Source organism: Haematobia irritans, chromosome 4, assembly GCF_050003625.1.
Source record: "Haematobia irritans isolate KBUSLIRL chromosome 4, ASM5000362v1, whole genome shotgun sequence".
Classification (NCBI taxonomy): Eukaryota; Metazoa; Arthropoda; class Insecta; order Diptera; family Muscidae; genus Haematobia; species Haematobia irritans.
The window spans coordinates 204,573,743-204,589,283 of record NC_134400.1 but is presented as its reverse complement, the minus strand read 5'-3'; the positions used below and the strand labels follow the sequence as shown (position 1 = coordinate 204,589,283).

General features: G+C 29.3%; 1 protein-coding gene across 1 annotated transcript; it reads right to left on the bottom strand.

The window, feature by feature from the left end:
* Positions 1 to 287: 287 nt before the first annotated feature.
* On the bottom strand, positions 288 to 15,021 carry Sse (extra spindle pole bodies like 1, separase). The gene is made up of 11 exons (XM_075306499.1): positions 14,862 to 15,021; positions 12,758 to 12,950; positions 12,521 to 12,693; positions 12,025 to 12,329; positions 9,549 to 9,846; positions 9,424 to 9,476; positions 9,185 to 9,347; positions 8,973 to 9,108; positions 3,287 to 3,454; positions 2,992 to 3,149; positions 288 to 719 (listed from the first exon to the last, which is right to left on the bottom strand). Exons 1-11 carry the CDS (start codon positions 14,923 to 14,925, stop codon positions 499 to 501), a joined length of 1,932 nt encoding a protein of 643 aa, XP_075162614.1. The 5' UTR covers positions 14,926 to 15,021; the 3' UTR covers positions 288 to 498.
* Between the last annotated feature and the right edge of the window lie 520 nt (positions 15,022 to 15,541).

The following is a 15,541-nucleotide window of genomic DNA, read 5'->3' as shown; positions in this document are numbered from 1 at the left end:
ACGATATTGAAACCCCATTTTTGGCCCAGCAACATTCAAAATGTATATAATTTTCTCTTAGTATTTATCTTGATGTGCTTTGTTAAATAAACACTGCAGCCGTAAAAATGAAAAGAAAAGCTAATAAAAACAAGCGTAGCGGAAGTGACAGTCACTCATTTGCCCCACTCAAACATCTTAGAAGACATCTTGTTTTAGCAACTAGCTGCAAGTGCTGGTGTAACAAAAAACACGTTGAACAACTTTAGCAATGACAACTAAGCAAGGGAGGAAAACTTAACAACTAATTTGAAATTCATAAACAGATTTTAATGTACACTCGCAAAAACACACACACATATGATTTAAAGTTGACACTATATAGCATTCAACATTTGCATTTGCACAATTCGTACTACTTATCATCATTCCAAAAATTCTAAAGGAGGTACATGACATATACACAGTAAAAAAAACAAAGTTTCTAACTTTAATGCTTACACTCTAAATCATAAATAATCACGAAGGTGGAGATTGAACATGACAATTCCATACTGGGAGTCCACGACACACATATGGAACGGTATTATATAGCTTAGGCTCGGTAATGCGTTGACGTATCCTGGCCAAAATACCACATAAACTACCCGAATGATAATTGGCCATTGAGGTCGTTGTGGTACATGATGCTGCCGCCACCAATGATGTAATTGTGACTCCGTCATCTTTTGATAATTTGCCTATGAAATGATAAAAATAAATAATGATACATCAACGACAGATAAGGGATATAAAAGGCGAAGACCGACTTTTCGACTCATGGAATTTTTGTCAAAGAAGCAAACAAATTCTTAAAAGTCAACGTCGAATTATTGTGATAATAAAATTCGTTTAATAGACTTTTGATAATGACCAAAACTAAAATCGACTTTTGTATATTTTGAATATTGACTCAAATTCACTAATAGGACTTTGATGGTGACCAAAATCGACCTTATACGGAAAAAGTCTCATATTCATGCTTAAATTGCTATGTGGTCTTTTCATACCGGCAACTCATAAATCGATAGTCACGACGTCAAAAGTTGAATTATAAATTTGGAACTTGAAATTGCAAAAGTGGAAATCGACTTTCGACAAATGGACATTTGTAATAGTCGAAAAGTGAAAAAATCTACTTTTACTTATTTCGAAAAATTGGAAAATTCGAGTAAATTTTTTTCAAATGTTTCAAAAATGGAAAATTTTAACAAAAAGATCGATAAATTTTTAAAAATCGAAAAGTGGACTTTTGCATGGGTCGACTTTTTCAAAATTTGAAATAATCGAAAAGTGGACTTCTATTTATCAAATTTTAAAAAGTCGAAAAATAAAAATGCGAACTTTTTCAAAAGTCGAAAGACGACTTTTCCAAATTTCAAAAAAAATCGAAAAAGTGGAGTTTTACAAAAGTCGTCTTTAGAAAATTTAAAAAATTCAAAAATCGAAGGGCTTTTGTGGAAATCGAAGGTAAACCATTATGACTGAATTCATAAAGTAAAAAAATGGACACGGGGACTTTTGACAAAGTCGACACCCGACTTTTTCAAAATTTGAAATAATCGAAAGGTGGACTTCTATTTCAAATTTTTACACAGTCGAAAAATCGAAATCTGAACTTTTGTTAAAGACGATGGTCGATTTTATCAAATTTAAAAAAAAAATCGAAAAATGGAAGCGTGGACTTTTTCCAATGTCGAAAGTTGACTTTTTCAAAATTAAAAAAAAAAAAACTCAAAGAGTGGACTTTTCCAAAAGTAGTCTTTTCAAATTTAAAATCCAAAAATCTAAATATATATGATATTTTGTAAATATCAGAGTAAACTTTATGACATTTCATAATGTCGAAAAATTTTACCAAAATCGAAATCTGGCTTTTTCAAAAATTTTAAAAACTAGAAAAGTTCACTAAAAACTCAACTTTTTCAATATTTTAATAAGTCGAACAATTGAAAAATGGAATTTTTTAAGTTGGAAAACTCGATTTTAAAACTGGAAAAATTTTGACTTTATCAAAATTTAAAAAAAATCAAAAAAATGGACTTATATATAGGGCGACTTTTCAACATTTTGAAACATCGAAAAGAGGCTTTGGTGAAAGTCGGATTTCGCCAATTTTTAAAAAGTCGAAAAATCCAAATTTGGATTTTTGCGTAGGGCTACTTTTTCAAAAGTCGAAAAATTGAAAAGTGAACTATTATCAAAGTCGAAAGTAGATTTTTTTTTCAAAATTAAAAAAAAAAATGAGAAGTGGACTTTTGCAAAATTGTGGGATTTTTAAAATGTTCCAAAGTCGAAAATTTGAATGTGGACTTTTGCAAATGTCGAACCTCAACTTTATCGAGTCGAAAAATGGCAAATTGAATTTTTTCAAAATCAACTTTTTTTGAATTTGGAAAAAAAATCGAAAAGTGGACTTTTTCGCATGACGAGAGTCGATTTTGGAAATTAGGCTCTTGCAAATGTCGAATTTATACTTTTTCAAAATTAAAATTGAAAAATTCATAAAATTTTAAAAAGTAGAAAAATGCATATTCTCAAAATTGTAAATGGGCTTTTGCTAAATTCGTTTTTTTTTAATTTTTACAAAGTCGGAAATCGGAAAGTGGATATTTGCAAAAATCGATTTTTAAAAATTTTACAGGGCCGAAAAATCGAAAAGTGGATTTTCGGAAAAAATTTGGAAAATTGAAATTTTTCAAAACTGTAAAAAAAAATCTAAAAGTGGATTTTCGCAAAATTTTTTGGAAATTTTGAATTTTTCAAAACTTAACAAATCGTAATGTGAACCTCTGCAAAATTCGAACGTCAACTTTTTCAAAATGTTAAAAACTCGAAAAAATTGTTTATCGGACTTTAGAAAAAGTTGAATATCCAAATTTTCAAAATTTTTGGAAAAGCCGAAACTTCGAAATGTCGACTTTCTGATTCTCTTTACAATCTCTGCGACAAATTATCTGATCTCAAACTTACGTTTAATGTTGCCCCCTTTTATCCAGGCATGCTGGTCGACCTCAGTCCATGGTATAACATTTGGTGATTTGGGTGCAATCCAACGGCTAAGTATTTCCGTGGCCACTTTATCCATAAACGAATCTAGGCATGGCATTAGCGTGCCAACTAACGCAGGACTGCAAGCAATATCGTATAGTAAATCAATAGAAATTATGACACATGCACATGCACTCAAGCACACACAGATCGAAATGGCCATCTCCAGTTTCTTTACTCTGTGGTCTCTCTTCTGTGATGTCCGTGCTTCACTTACCACATGGCTGCATGATAATACAAATGCGGTCCCCATAGTTCGCTATACAAACCATTCGAATGTAGACGCGACGAATCACAACCAAATAGAAAAACCACACATTGCATCTGAAGTTTGGCAATATTACGGCCAGTTATATATTGTAGACCGGAACCATGACCAGCATAACTAGAACATGTATGAGAGAAAAACACAAAAAAAAAAACACTAAAATAAAATGGAATAATGCTTGTTGTAAGGATAGCAGTTTTTTGTTTAGTTTGGGGTCAACAGTTCAAATGTAGATATGAGGGTGGCCGGATAAGTGTTTAGAGTCCCCACATTAAGCAAATGTACATAAAAAAAAGCAAATTGCCCTGTGTGGAAAAGCGGGAGTTTCTGGGATTCTAAAAAACTGAAACAAATTGAAAAATCAGTCAATTAATCGATACTTGTCTGAGGAATGTAAATCGCCCGGCAAACTTAACAAGCATTTGGATGCTATCTACGGTGACTCTTTTCTTGAATGGATATTGTACAGTTAATGGATATGATACAATTAATCGCATATGATACAATCTCAACGCCGGCAGGAGGGGGTGAAATAGATGATAGGTAGTGGTTCCACAGTACCGAATATAGCACACCACCTTGGGGAACTCCCTATTTCACACCACTAGACCTTGGTTCCTGCAAATAGGAATATTTTCTCGATGTCCTCGAACAGTCTGGCATGGATGACACGATTGCCACAATTGGTAGAATTCTACCAAAAATGGTAGATATTCTATTGTTTGATAGAACTCTTGATGTTTAGCTAGATTTTGCAAAAAATTCCTCCCCAAATAAGGGGTACTTTATAAATTCTTATAGAAATAAAGACAAAGAAAATTTTCTATAGAAATAAAATTTTGAGAAAATTTTTTTATAGAAATAACATTTTGAGAAAATTCTCTATAGAAAAACAATTTTTTTTTTTTGAGATTATTTTCTATAGAAATAAAATTTTATTAAATTTTTCTACAGAAATAAAATTTTATAAAAATTTCCTATAGAAATAAAATTCTATCAAAATTTCCTATAGAAATAAAATTTTGAGAATATTTTCTATACAAATAAAATTTTGAAATAATTTTCTATAGAAATACAATTTTGAAATAATTTTCTATAGAAATAAAATTTTAACAAAAATTGTGATATAAATAAAATTTAGAGAAAATTGTCTTTAGAAATAAAATTTTAAGAAAATTTTTTATAGAAATAAAATTTTGAGAAAAGTTTCTATAGAAATAAAGTTTTGAGAAAATTGTTTATAGAAATACAATTTTAAGAAAATTTTCTATAGAAATAAAATTTTGAGAATAAATAAAATTTTATCAAAATTTCCTAAAGAAATAAAATTTTATCAAAATTTTCTATCAAAATAAAATTTTAAGAAAATTTTCCATAGAAATAAAATTTTTGAGAATATTTTCTATAGAAAAAAATTTGAGAATATTTTCTATAGAAAAAAATTTGAGAACATTTTCTATAGAAATAAAATTTTGTCAAAATTTTCTATAGAAATAAATTTTTGAGAATATTGTCTATAGAAATAAAATTTTGTCAAAAATTTCTATAGAAATAAAATTTTGTCCAAAATTTCTATAGAAATAAAAGTTTGACAAAAGTTGCGATATAAATAAAATTTTAAGAAAATTGTCTATAGAAATAAAATTTTAACAAAATTTTCTATGGAAATAAAGTTTTAACAAAATTTTCTATAGAAATAAAATGTTAAGAAAAATTTCCATAGAAATAAAATTTTGACATAACTTTCTATAGAAATACTTTTTTGACAAAAGTTGCTATATAAAAAAATGAGAAAATTGTCTATAAAAATAAATTTTATCAAAATTCTCTATACAAATAAAATTTTGAGAATATTTTCTATACAAATAAAATTTTTAAATAGTTTTCGATAGAAATAAAATTTTAAATAATTTTCTATAGAAATAAAATTTTAACAAAATTTTCTATAGAAATAAAATGTTGAGAAAATTTTCCATAGAAATAAAATTTTATAAAAATTTCCTATAGAAATAAAATTTAATCAAAATTTCCTATAGAAATAAAATTTTATCAAAAGTTTCTATAAAAATAAAATTTTGATAAAATTTTCTATAGAAATAAAATTTTGAGAATATTTTCTATACAAATAAAATTTTGAAATAATTTTCTATAGAAATAAAATTTTCACATAAATTGCGATATAAATAAAATTTAGAGCAAATTGTCTTTAGAAATAAAATTTTAAGAAAATTTTCTATAGAAATAAAATTTTGAGAAAAGTTTGTATTGAAATAAAGTTTTGAGAAAATTGTTTATAGAAATGCAATTTTAATAAAATTTTCTATAGAAATAAAATGTTGAGAATAAATAAAATTTTATCAAAATTTCCTATAGAAATAAAATTTTATCAAAATTTTCTATCAAAATAAAATGTTGATAAAATTTTCTATAGAAATAAAATTTTGTCAAAAATTTCTATAGAAATAAAATTTTGAGAAAATTTTCTATAGAAATAAAATTTTAAGAATATTTTCTATACAAATAAAATGTTATCACAATTTTCTATAAAAATAAATATTTGAGAATATTTTCTATCAATATCAAAATAAAATGTTGATAAAATTTTCTATAGAAATAAAATTTAAAGAAAATTTTCTATGGAAATAAAATTTTAACAAAATTTTCTATAGAAATAAAATGTTAAGAAAAATGTCCATAGAAATAAAATTTTGACATAACTTTCTATAGAAATACTTTTTTGACAAAAGTTGCTATATAAAAAAAATGAGAAAATTGTCTATAAAAATAAATTTTATCAAAATTTTCTATAGAAATAAAATTTTAAATAATTTTCTATAGAAATAAAATTTTAACAAAATTTTCTATAGAAATAAAATTTTAACAAAATTTTCTATAGAAATAAAATGTTGAGAAAATTTTCCATAGAAATAAAATTTTATAAAAATTTCCTATAAAAATAAAAGTTTATCAAAATTTCCTATAGAAATAAAATTTTATCAAAAGTTTCTATAAAAATAAAATGTTGATAAAATTTTCTATAGAAATAAAATTCTGAGAATATTTTCTATACAAATAAAATTTTGAAATAATTTTCTATAGAAATAAAATTTTCACAAAAATTGCGATATAAATAAAATTTAGAGAAAATTGTCTTTAGAAATAAAATTTTAAGAAAATTTTCTATAGAAATAAAATGTTGAGAAAAGTTTGTATAGAAATAAAGTTTTGAGAAAATTGTTTATAGAAGTAAAATTTAAAGAAAATTTTATCAAAATTTCCTATAGAAATAAAATTTTATCAACATTTTCTATCAAAATAAAATGTTGATAAAAATTTTTATAAAAATAGAATTTTGAGAAAATTTTCTATAGAAATAAAATTTTGAGAAAATTTTCTATAGAAATAAAATTTTTGAGAATATTTTCTATAGAAAAAAATTTGAGAATATTTTCTATAGAAATAAAATTTTGTCAGAAATTTCTATAGAAATAAAATGTTATCAAAATTTTATAAAATTTTCACATAACTTTCTATAGAAATACTTTTTTGACAAAAGTTGCTATATAAAAAAATGAGAAAATTGTCTATAAACATAAATTTTATCAAAATTTTTTATAAAAATAAAATTTTGAGAAAATTTTCTATACAAATAAAATTTTGAGAATATTTTCTATGCAAATAAAATTTTAAAAAAATTTTCTATACAAATAAAATTTTAAATAATTTTCTATAGAAATAAAATTTTAAGAAAATTTTCTATAGAAATAAAATTTTGAAAAAATTTTCTATAGAAATAAAATTTTAACAAAATTTTCTATAGAAATAAAATTTTCAGAAAATTTTCTATAGAAATAAAATGTTGAGAAAAATTTTCATAGAAATAAAATTTTGACATAACTTTCTATAGAAATAATATTTTTACAAAAGTTGTTATATAAAAAAAATTGAGAAAATTGTCTATAGAAATAAAATTTAAAGAAAATTGTCTATAGAAATAAAATTTAAAGAAAATTTTCTATAGAAATAAAATTTTTGAGACTATTTTCTATAGAAAAAATTTGAGAACATTTTCTATAGAAATAAAATTTTGTCAACAATTTTTATAGAAATAAAATTTTATCAAAATTTTCTATAAAAATAAAATATTGGTAAAAATTTCTATAGAATCAAAATTTTGACAAAATGTTCTTTAGAAATAAAATGTTGAGAAAATTTTCTTTAGAAATAAAATTTTGAGAAAATTTTCTTTAGAAATAAAATTTTGAGAAAATTTTCTTTAAAAATAAAATTTCGCAAATTAAGATTTTTTTTGTTTGGTAGTTTTGTTTTGTAAAATTTGCTCCAAATTTTGGTGGATTATTTTTGGCTCGAGTGACAACCGTGATGGATGACCATATCAAATGATTACAATAGGTCAAGAGTCATGAGGTCTCTATTTAAGTATGCTATAATGACATGCAAAGCTATTGTTTTGCTATATGGAATCCATGTTGATGGTTGGCAGCAGGAGAATCCTACCCTACCATTCCCAGAGGAGTCTGGTCAAGTACCCATTATTACCTGAAGCTTTAACATTAATTAGCATAGAAATTTCGTCAGGGCCCAGTGCCAAGTATGGTTTTACGCTGTTGTGGTAACTTTGACATTGGTAACTTCGACAGGGGTAAATAGTGGCGTGTCGCTGGCCTAGAGACCACGAAAGCGACGAATGGCACTCCTTTTCGTTCTATCAGTCTCGGGATGCTCAATAAACTGTCGGTTAAAAAACCTCGCTAACCTCTTCGGATATATCAGTCACTTACGACTCCAAAAGTGTTTGATATACAATCATCCCTTGTAGCAAGGTTCAAGCTCTATATTTGCCTCGGTTACATTGCTTCAGGTGCTCTGACAATATCGTCGAGTATCTTACAAATCTCCAAATTCAGTTCCCACTTTCTGATATCAGAGGAGTTAGCCCGACGGCGCTCATCACTCTCGTCTGCGGGTTCTACCGCTTCTGCTGGGAAGTTAGTCTTCACCTGGATAATTCGACCAGCGAGCTGCTGTTGCATTGATGATGTCCCGGAATACTCTCTGTTCAACATAAACATCTTATCGCAGAGAAATAACGGGTTGCCACAATACGTCTGGCAACAGAATATATCTGACGAACTGTTGCAATCACTCATAAATCTCGTGCGAACCTCTTCACTGTGTAAAATGTGGAATCATAGTTTATGTTAGGTTAGGTAGAGTGGCAACCCGTTAGTTTTTTTTGTCTATTGTGATTACCCAGGAGATAATGTCAAAGTTCATGGTGGGCATTGAAGTCTGCTAGCACCAGTTTACCCTGGCCGGAAATCGAACACGGCACCTTCGACATATAAGACCAACGCACTTCCACTGTGCTGCCAAATGCCACGTCTTACCATGGTCAAACTAATTTTTTCCTTGTTGCCAAAACATAAAAATCACTCCCTGGACTCACTATTCTGCAATTTTTTGTCGAATTAGGCGACGACGCCTCATCTTCCTAAATGTTGTCATTGTCCCGTTTTTGTTACCAAAACATAAAAATCATTCCCTGGACTCACTTTTCTGTTATGCAAGTACTTAACAGCCCTCCCTCGTCGTAATATCACATTAAACTTACACATAACAATTCCGTTTGTAAAAGTTATTGCTTAGCTCTTCTGTCGTTGGCCTTTGGCCAACCAATAGTTTCCAATGAGGCATCCAATATTTCACAAAGCTACGCATACGTTCTTCCATTTGATTTAAATTTTGATCTAAAAAACAACACAACAACAGAAAAGTTAACTTCAACCATGTCTTTTTTTTTTATTTAGACAACCATTTGCATACCTGGATTTAATATACATCCGCCATTGGTAATATTTACCTGGAGATAACCATTTACGATATCCTTTTTGTAATACTCATATAACCTCCAGAGGCATTGTAATGAATTGAAACGAGTAAATTCTTGATAAACATTCAATTCTTCCCAGAAAAAATGATCCAAACGCTAAAAACCAATATGAAATCACCAAAAATGTTTAATTGATAGGAAAATCGTCTATGGCCATAATATCATTAGTTACCTCATCTATTACAAGTATACAGGGATAATGTGGCTCTTTTTTTGAGAGATCATCTGAAACAATTAGAATTATATGATTTTCCCAAAACTTCCATATAAATTCCTCTACTACGATTCTTTACATACCCAATGATTGTTGTTGCATTTCATTTAACATATCGATGGCTAGTTCTCTTTGTTCTTCATTTTGCAAAAGTATTGTACAAATACCCACAATCTCTAATGATGATAATTCTCCTATATTTAAAGCAGCCAAGGAAAGAAGAATTTTAGATTGATAATCCAATTGATGGACATTGGAAAATCTCTCGATTATATTGCATCGTTCATTGAAATCATTACTGGCTTCAGATGGACGGCTGACAATGCCAGAGAATAAAAAACGCCAGGGAAAGAAAAATGTTTTCAAATCTTCACAGGCTTTCTGAAAGAGATACAAAAAATATTTTTAGAGATTGCAACGTCGCTGTAATGCTATTTTACCCCTCATGCGCCATTTTTGACGATTTTGAATTAAGAATGGAGCTCGATAAACCTCGATGTGTTTTTTTTTTTAGAATATGGAACGCTCTTTTTCCGTACCTTAGTTTTAGTGATATTTAAATTCAATTTTGATATATATACATTTTATTCACAAATTTTTGACGGCTGTGGGTGGCGTATGGATTCATATAAATGTGACGATCAAATTTGTCTTTATTCGCACAGTGAATATTTTTAATAGAAATTCCTATTTACCTTTAAAAAATCGTTGATGAAAAGTTTAAAATATGTCTGTTAGATAAAAAGATCAGCATTAACCCTCCAATAGCAAGCCCAGGTGGGGAGCCTAATTTAAAATGGGAACTTTTAGTGAAGCCCTTCATGAAACAAATCTTTTTGTCTTGTCTTATGAGGAAGTTACACCTCCACAGCAATAGCCAAACTTTAAGCATGAATTTGGAGAGAAATAAACAGCAAACATTTATGGCAACGAAACTGTTCAGTTATGGTAAGTCATTATATCCAAGCTTGAACGCAAATTAAAAATGCAAAATTTTTTCAAATGTTTCAGAAAAAACGACACGCCTTTTGATTCAATCTGTGAATAGACCAAATTTTTCTATATAAATAAAATTTTTACAACATTTTCTATAGAAATAAAATTTTGACAAAATTTTCTATAGAAATAAAATTTTGACAAAATTTTCTATAGAAATAAAATCTTGACAAAATTTTCTATAGAAATAAAATTTTGACAAAATTTTCTATAGAAATAAAATTTTGACAAAATTTTCTATAGAAATAAAATTTTGACAGAATTTTCTATGAAAATAAAATTTTGACAAAATTTTCTATAGAAATAAAATTTTGATAAAATTTTCTATAGAAATAAAATTTTGACAAAATTTTCTATAGAAATAAAATTTTGACAAAATTTTCTATAGAAATAAAATTTTGACAAAATTTTCTATAGAAATAAAATTTTGACAAAATTTTCTATGGAAATAAAATTTTGACAAAATTTTCCATAGAAATAAAATTTTGACAAAATTTTCTATAGAAATAAAATTTTGACAAAATTTTCCATGGAAATAAAATTTTGACAAAATTTTCTATAGAAATAAAATTTTGACAAAATTTTCTATAGAATAAAATTTTGACAAAATTTTCTATAGAAATAAAATTTTGACAAAATTTTCTATAGAAATAAAATTTTGACAAAATTTTCTATAGAAATAAAATTTTGACAAAATTTTCTATAGAAATAAAATTTTGACAAAATTTTCTATAGAAATAAAATGTTGACAAAATTTTCTATAGAAATAAAATTTTGACAAAATTGTCTATAGAAATAAAATTTTGACAAAATTTTCTACAGAAATAAAATTTTGACAAAATTTTCTATAGAAATAAAATTTTGACAAAATTTTCTATAGAAATAAAATTTTGACAAAATTTTCTATAGAAATAAAAATTTGACAAAATTTTCTATAGAAACAAAATTTTGAAAAAATTTTCTATAGAAATAAAATGTTGACAAAATTTTCTATAGAAATAAAATTTTGACAAAATTTTCTATAGAAATAAAAATTTTGCAATTTTGACAAAAATTTCCCTATTTAAATAAAAATTAGACAAAATTTTCTATAGAAATAAGATTTTGATGAAATTTCTATTGTGCATTAATTCCTTACTGTCGTCAGTGAGGAATTAATGCACACTCAAAAAGTCAAACTTATAGTACAATGTGTACACAGAAATTATGTCGCATAAAGGAGAGTGAATTGTGAAAGGATAGGCTTAACTTCAAAATGTTCAAGTGCACTTGAAGTCGACTGCCTAAAGAGACCAAATCGATACTATTCCAGCTTCAGGTATAGGTACTTGATCCTTTTTGGATTCAACAATTCAGAAAAAAATGTCCAGATGTAGCCACAGTCCTCACATCATGTAAACATTAGTCTCATATCACTCTTTCTGGTGTCTTGCAAATCCCTCAGATTTTCGCGTTTCCCAAAGTATAGATCCTTACTTTTTTATTTAGTTACAGAATCAATTATAAGTCAATTCCCATACTGGTCGATTGATATACGAAAATAGTAATAAACACGATACTTACTGCAATGAATGTATCCAACTTTGATAAGGAATTCCAATAAAACTTTCTTGCCTCTTGTGTATCCCAATCTTTGCGATCAACTTTTATGCACTGTTTAAAGCTATTCACTATATTTCCAAAATCTCTAAAAAGGTCCTTTTGTTTGTTCCCGCTAAAACGTAAACATATTGGTGTGGGATATTTATCACTGAGTGCATGTTTTATTATGGTCAGATATATGGCTGCATCGCTTTCGTGAATATTTGGATATATTGAGAATGTGGTTTCCGTACGGGGTCCTTTACACAATTGCAATATAGACCATTCTAAAATCAAATCAAATAAATATTTACTATCAATTAATAAAAATGACAAGGTAAGATAAAGTATATGATAGTCATACACTCCAAATAACTTGGAAATGGGCTTATCAATCACATGATAGATAATTTTCTTCACTGAGTTTAACCTCTGGGATTCTTTGGCCCGATGTGTTCAAATCATTGTATAGGCATACCTTTGGGCATTTTCTTACAAATTGTTTCCAATTTGTGTATTCCTTCTAAGGGGTCCGTTATGCCTTTTAAGAAGTTGCCCTCTGGTTTTATTACGGTCTCCTCGGGAATTTCTCGTTCCTTGAATTTGGTCATAGTTTTCAATGATTTGCTAACATATTGCATAAGACAATTACTAGAAGTATAAAGCACATTAATGTTTGAGAGAAGAACATGAAAATAACTCTGTGGAAAATTACTCTTTAAATTCGGATTTTTCTTGATCATTCATTGCAGCCATTAAACTTTCCACATTGGTCCGTTTGGGTTCAGCACCAATTGCTTTATAGAAATATTCCTGAGAAGTTTGATACAAGCTCAACATTTGATAAAATATAGACTGTTTAATGTTTCCATTGCAATATTCATCTTCGACATGACATAGAAAGGCCTCTGAAAAGAAAATGATCGTGAAAATGATTGAATATCAATTCATAAATCTAAACTTTAAAAACCAAAACTTTATGTGCCAAAATCTATATGAAAACGATTATATTTTTGTCAAATCTTTAATGGAAGTTATGAAAATTATATATGATTACGTCACATAAGCTGGTTCTCAGGATGGAATCCCAATATCCCTTGCAGAAATTCGTCCAAAAATGACGGTTTAGTGAAGTTGCGGTTGTTGTTTTTGTAACTGTTTATTGTGATTATACGCGTTGTTTTTAATGTAGTTTCATCCATTTTGTTCTATGCTTGTGTAGTTCAGCTGGTAGGCAAATCAAGGAAATCTGCGACAAGGATGGGGTGTGTCCAGAGTGATCTGGTAGTGAGGCTTAGCTGGGCAAGCAAAAAGGTGACGAGTGTCATGTGGCCCTTGATTACAGATGGGACACACGTCAGCTACGCTGCTATCAATCACTGATAAGTATGAATTGAGGCGGCTGCACTTGCATGATCTTAGTTGGACCAAAACTACCCTTGTCTGCCGTAGGAGGTCTCTCACAAGATGGTGATTCGGATGACAACTTCCACTGCGTATCGCTCGTTTGAAGTGTCCACACTGGCGCTGCATAGTTTACCACTGACCGGCCAATTGCCTTATATGTAGTTAACAAGGTTTCTTTGTCCGCACCCCAAGTGCTGCCGGCAAGCGACTTGACGACCTTGTTTCTTATCACACATTGCAGGGGCATGGGCGGACGACTTAAAAAGGCTGTCGAATGTGACCCCGAGAATCTTGGGGTAATTTGTTGTCGAAATTGTTTCGCCATCGACTCTGACATTCAACTGCCTGCGTACTTCCGCCGTCCATGTAGTGTGGCTGAGGATTTGGTGGGAGATATCCTTAAAATTTCTTGCAGTGAAATAACTGGTAAGATCAGCGAGGTAGACATTCAATCGATCGCAAATGTCATCAACAATGGGCCCGGATGCCATGATTGTGCAATCGTCCGCGTAAGACACAATATCGACGCCGTCAGGAGGGGGTGGAATCGAGGACAGGTAGAAGTTAAACAGTGCCGGAGATATCACCCCGCTCTGGGGAACTCCCTGTTTAACTCTACAGGGTTTTGACTTCTTGTCCCTGAATTCCACGTACGACTGGCGTCTACACATATAATTCAGAACCCAACGCTTCGTTCCTGCCGGTAGGGACGTATTCTCGATGTCCTCAAATATTGTAGCAAGGTTGACCGTATCGAACGCTTTCGATAGGTCAAGCGCCACGAGGACCCCTATTGATATGTGTCGAAATGGTATGTACGCTTTGGTACTTTAGCTTGTAGCCAGATCGAGGAACTCTGCGGTTAAGGTGGGATGTGTCCAGAGTGATCTGATGGTAGATCGGGTAGGTTTAGTTGGGCAAGAGAAAAGATGATGCGTGTCATGTGGACCTTGCTAGCAAATTGGAAACACATCAGGTACGCTGCTATCAATCACAGATAGATAGGAATTGAGGCGGCTGCACTTGCCTGATCTTGATTGGGTCATAACTACCCTAGTCTGCCGTGGGAGTAGAGTAATTGAAGTTGGTGGGAAATATTTTGACAAAGCTACAAAAATGTCAAGAATTTGCAAATCTACTAGACAGTAACAAAAATATAACATTTTTGTTATAAATCTATTGACTACTGAAACCCCCCTATTGGAGTGCGTTGTTTTTCCCCAAAAACAATAACAACAGTATCGAATAATACAAACAACCTCAAGGGGCTAAACCAATATGTCTTCGCATATGAGGAATTTTGATCTTCCTATATATATCCTTCGAATTTTTCGTCTGTATAAATGATTGTGGGAAATACCTTAACAAACGTGCACTTATATACCAATTAACTTTATCACATCTATACATACCTCTCGCATCAGGTCCAATGTTTTTTGCAGCTTTTGTTAGATATTGAATAAATTGTTCATCCATTATTAATTTTCTATTTGGCTTAAATCGAATGTTGGCGGCATTTATTAATGTTTTTGTTGGCTGTTGAGGTGGTAAACAGTTTGCGATCTCATTCGATAAACGATTACGCGCTAATATATCGAAAACAAAAAATCGACTCGGGGTTACCCTGTCCCATGTTTTAAATTATTGGTATAAGGTGGGTATTAAGTTCGAGTTTAGCCGCTAAAATCGCCATTTTTCCACGATTACTTTTCTTTAACAATACTTTTTAAGGAATACAAACTTTGTGAAAACTTGCTTTGGGCTATTCCCCATCAAGTTATAGTAAAATCTGCAACAAATATGTACAATTTTATTCCTTTTTTTATTGATTTAGTTTTCACTTTAGTGAAAAAACTCGAACTTAATACCCACCTATAATGAGGAAAGGAAAAAAAGAAAAGGAAATACCAATACAGGGTAAACCTGAGTCGATTTTGTTTGTTCTCGATCAGTTTACGCGTATTCGTTTATCGAATGAATTCGCAAACTGTTTACCACCTCAACACCCACCGAAAACATAAATAAATGCCGCTAACATTCGATTTAACCCAAATAGAAAATTAATAATGGATGAACAATTTATTCAATATCT

Coding starts and splice junctions, on each gene's coding strand:
- Sse (XM_075306499.1), bottom strand. CDS start 14,925: ATGGATGAACAATTTATTCAATATCTAACAAAAGCTGCAAAAAACATT. Junction 9,348..9,423: donor GTATACTTGTAATAGATGAG/GTAACTAATGAT, acceptor ATTGGTTTTTAG/CGTTTGGATCATTTTTTCTG. Junction 3,455..8,972: donor TACAAACGGAATTGTTATGT/GTAAGTTTAATG, acceptor TACATGTTCTAG/TTATGCTGGTCATGGTTCCG.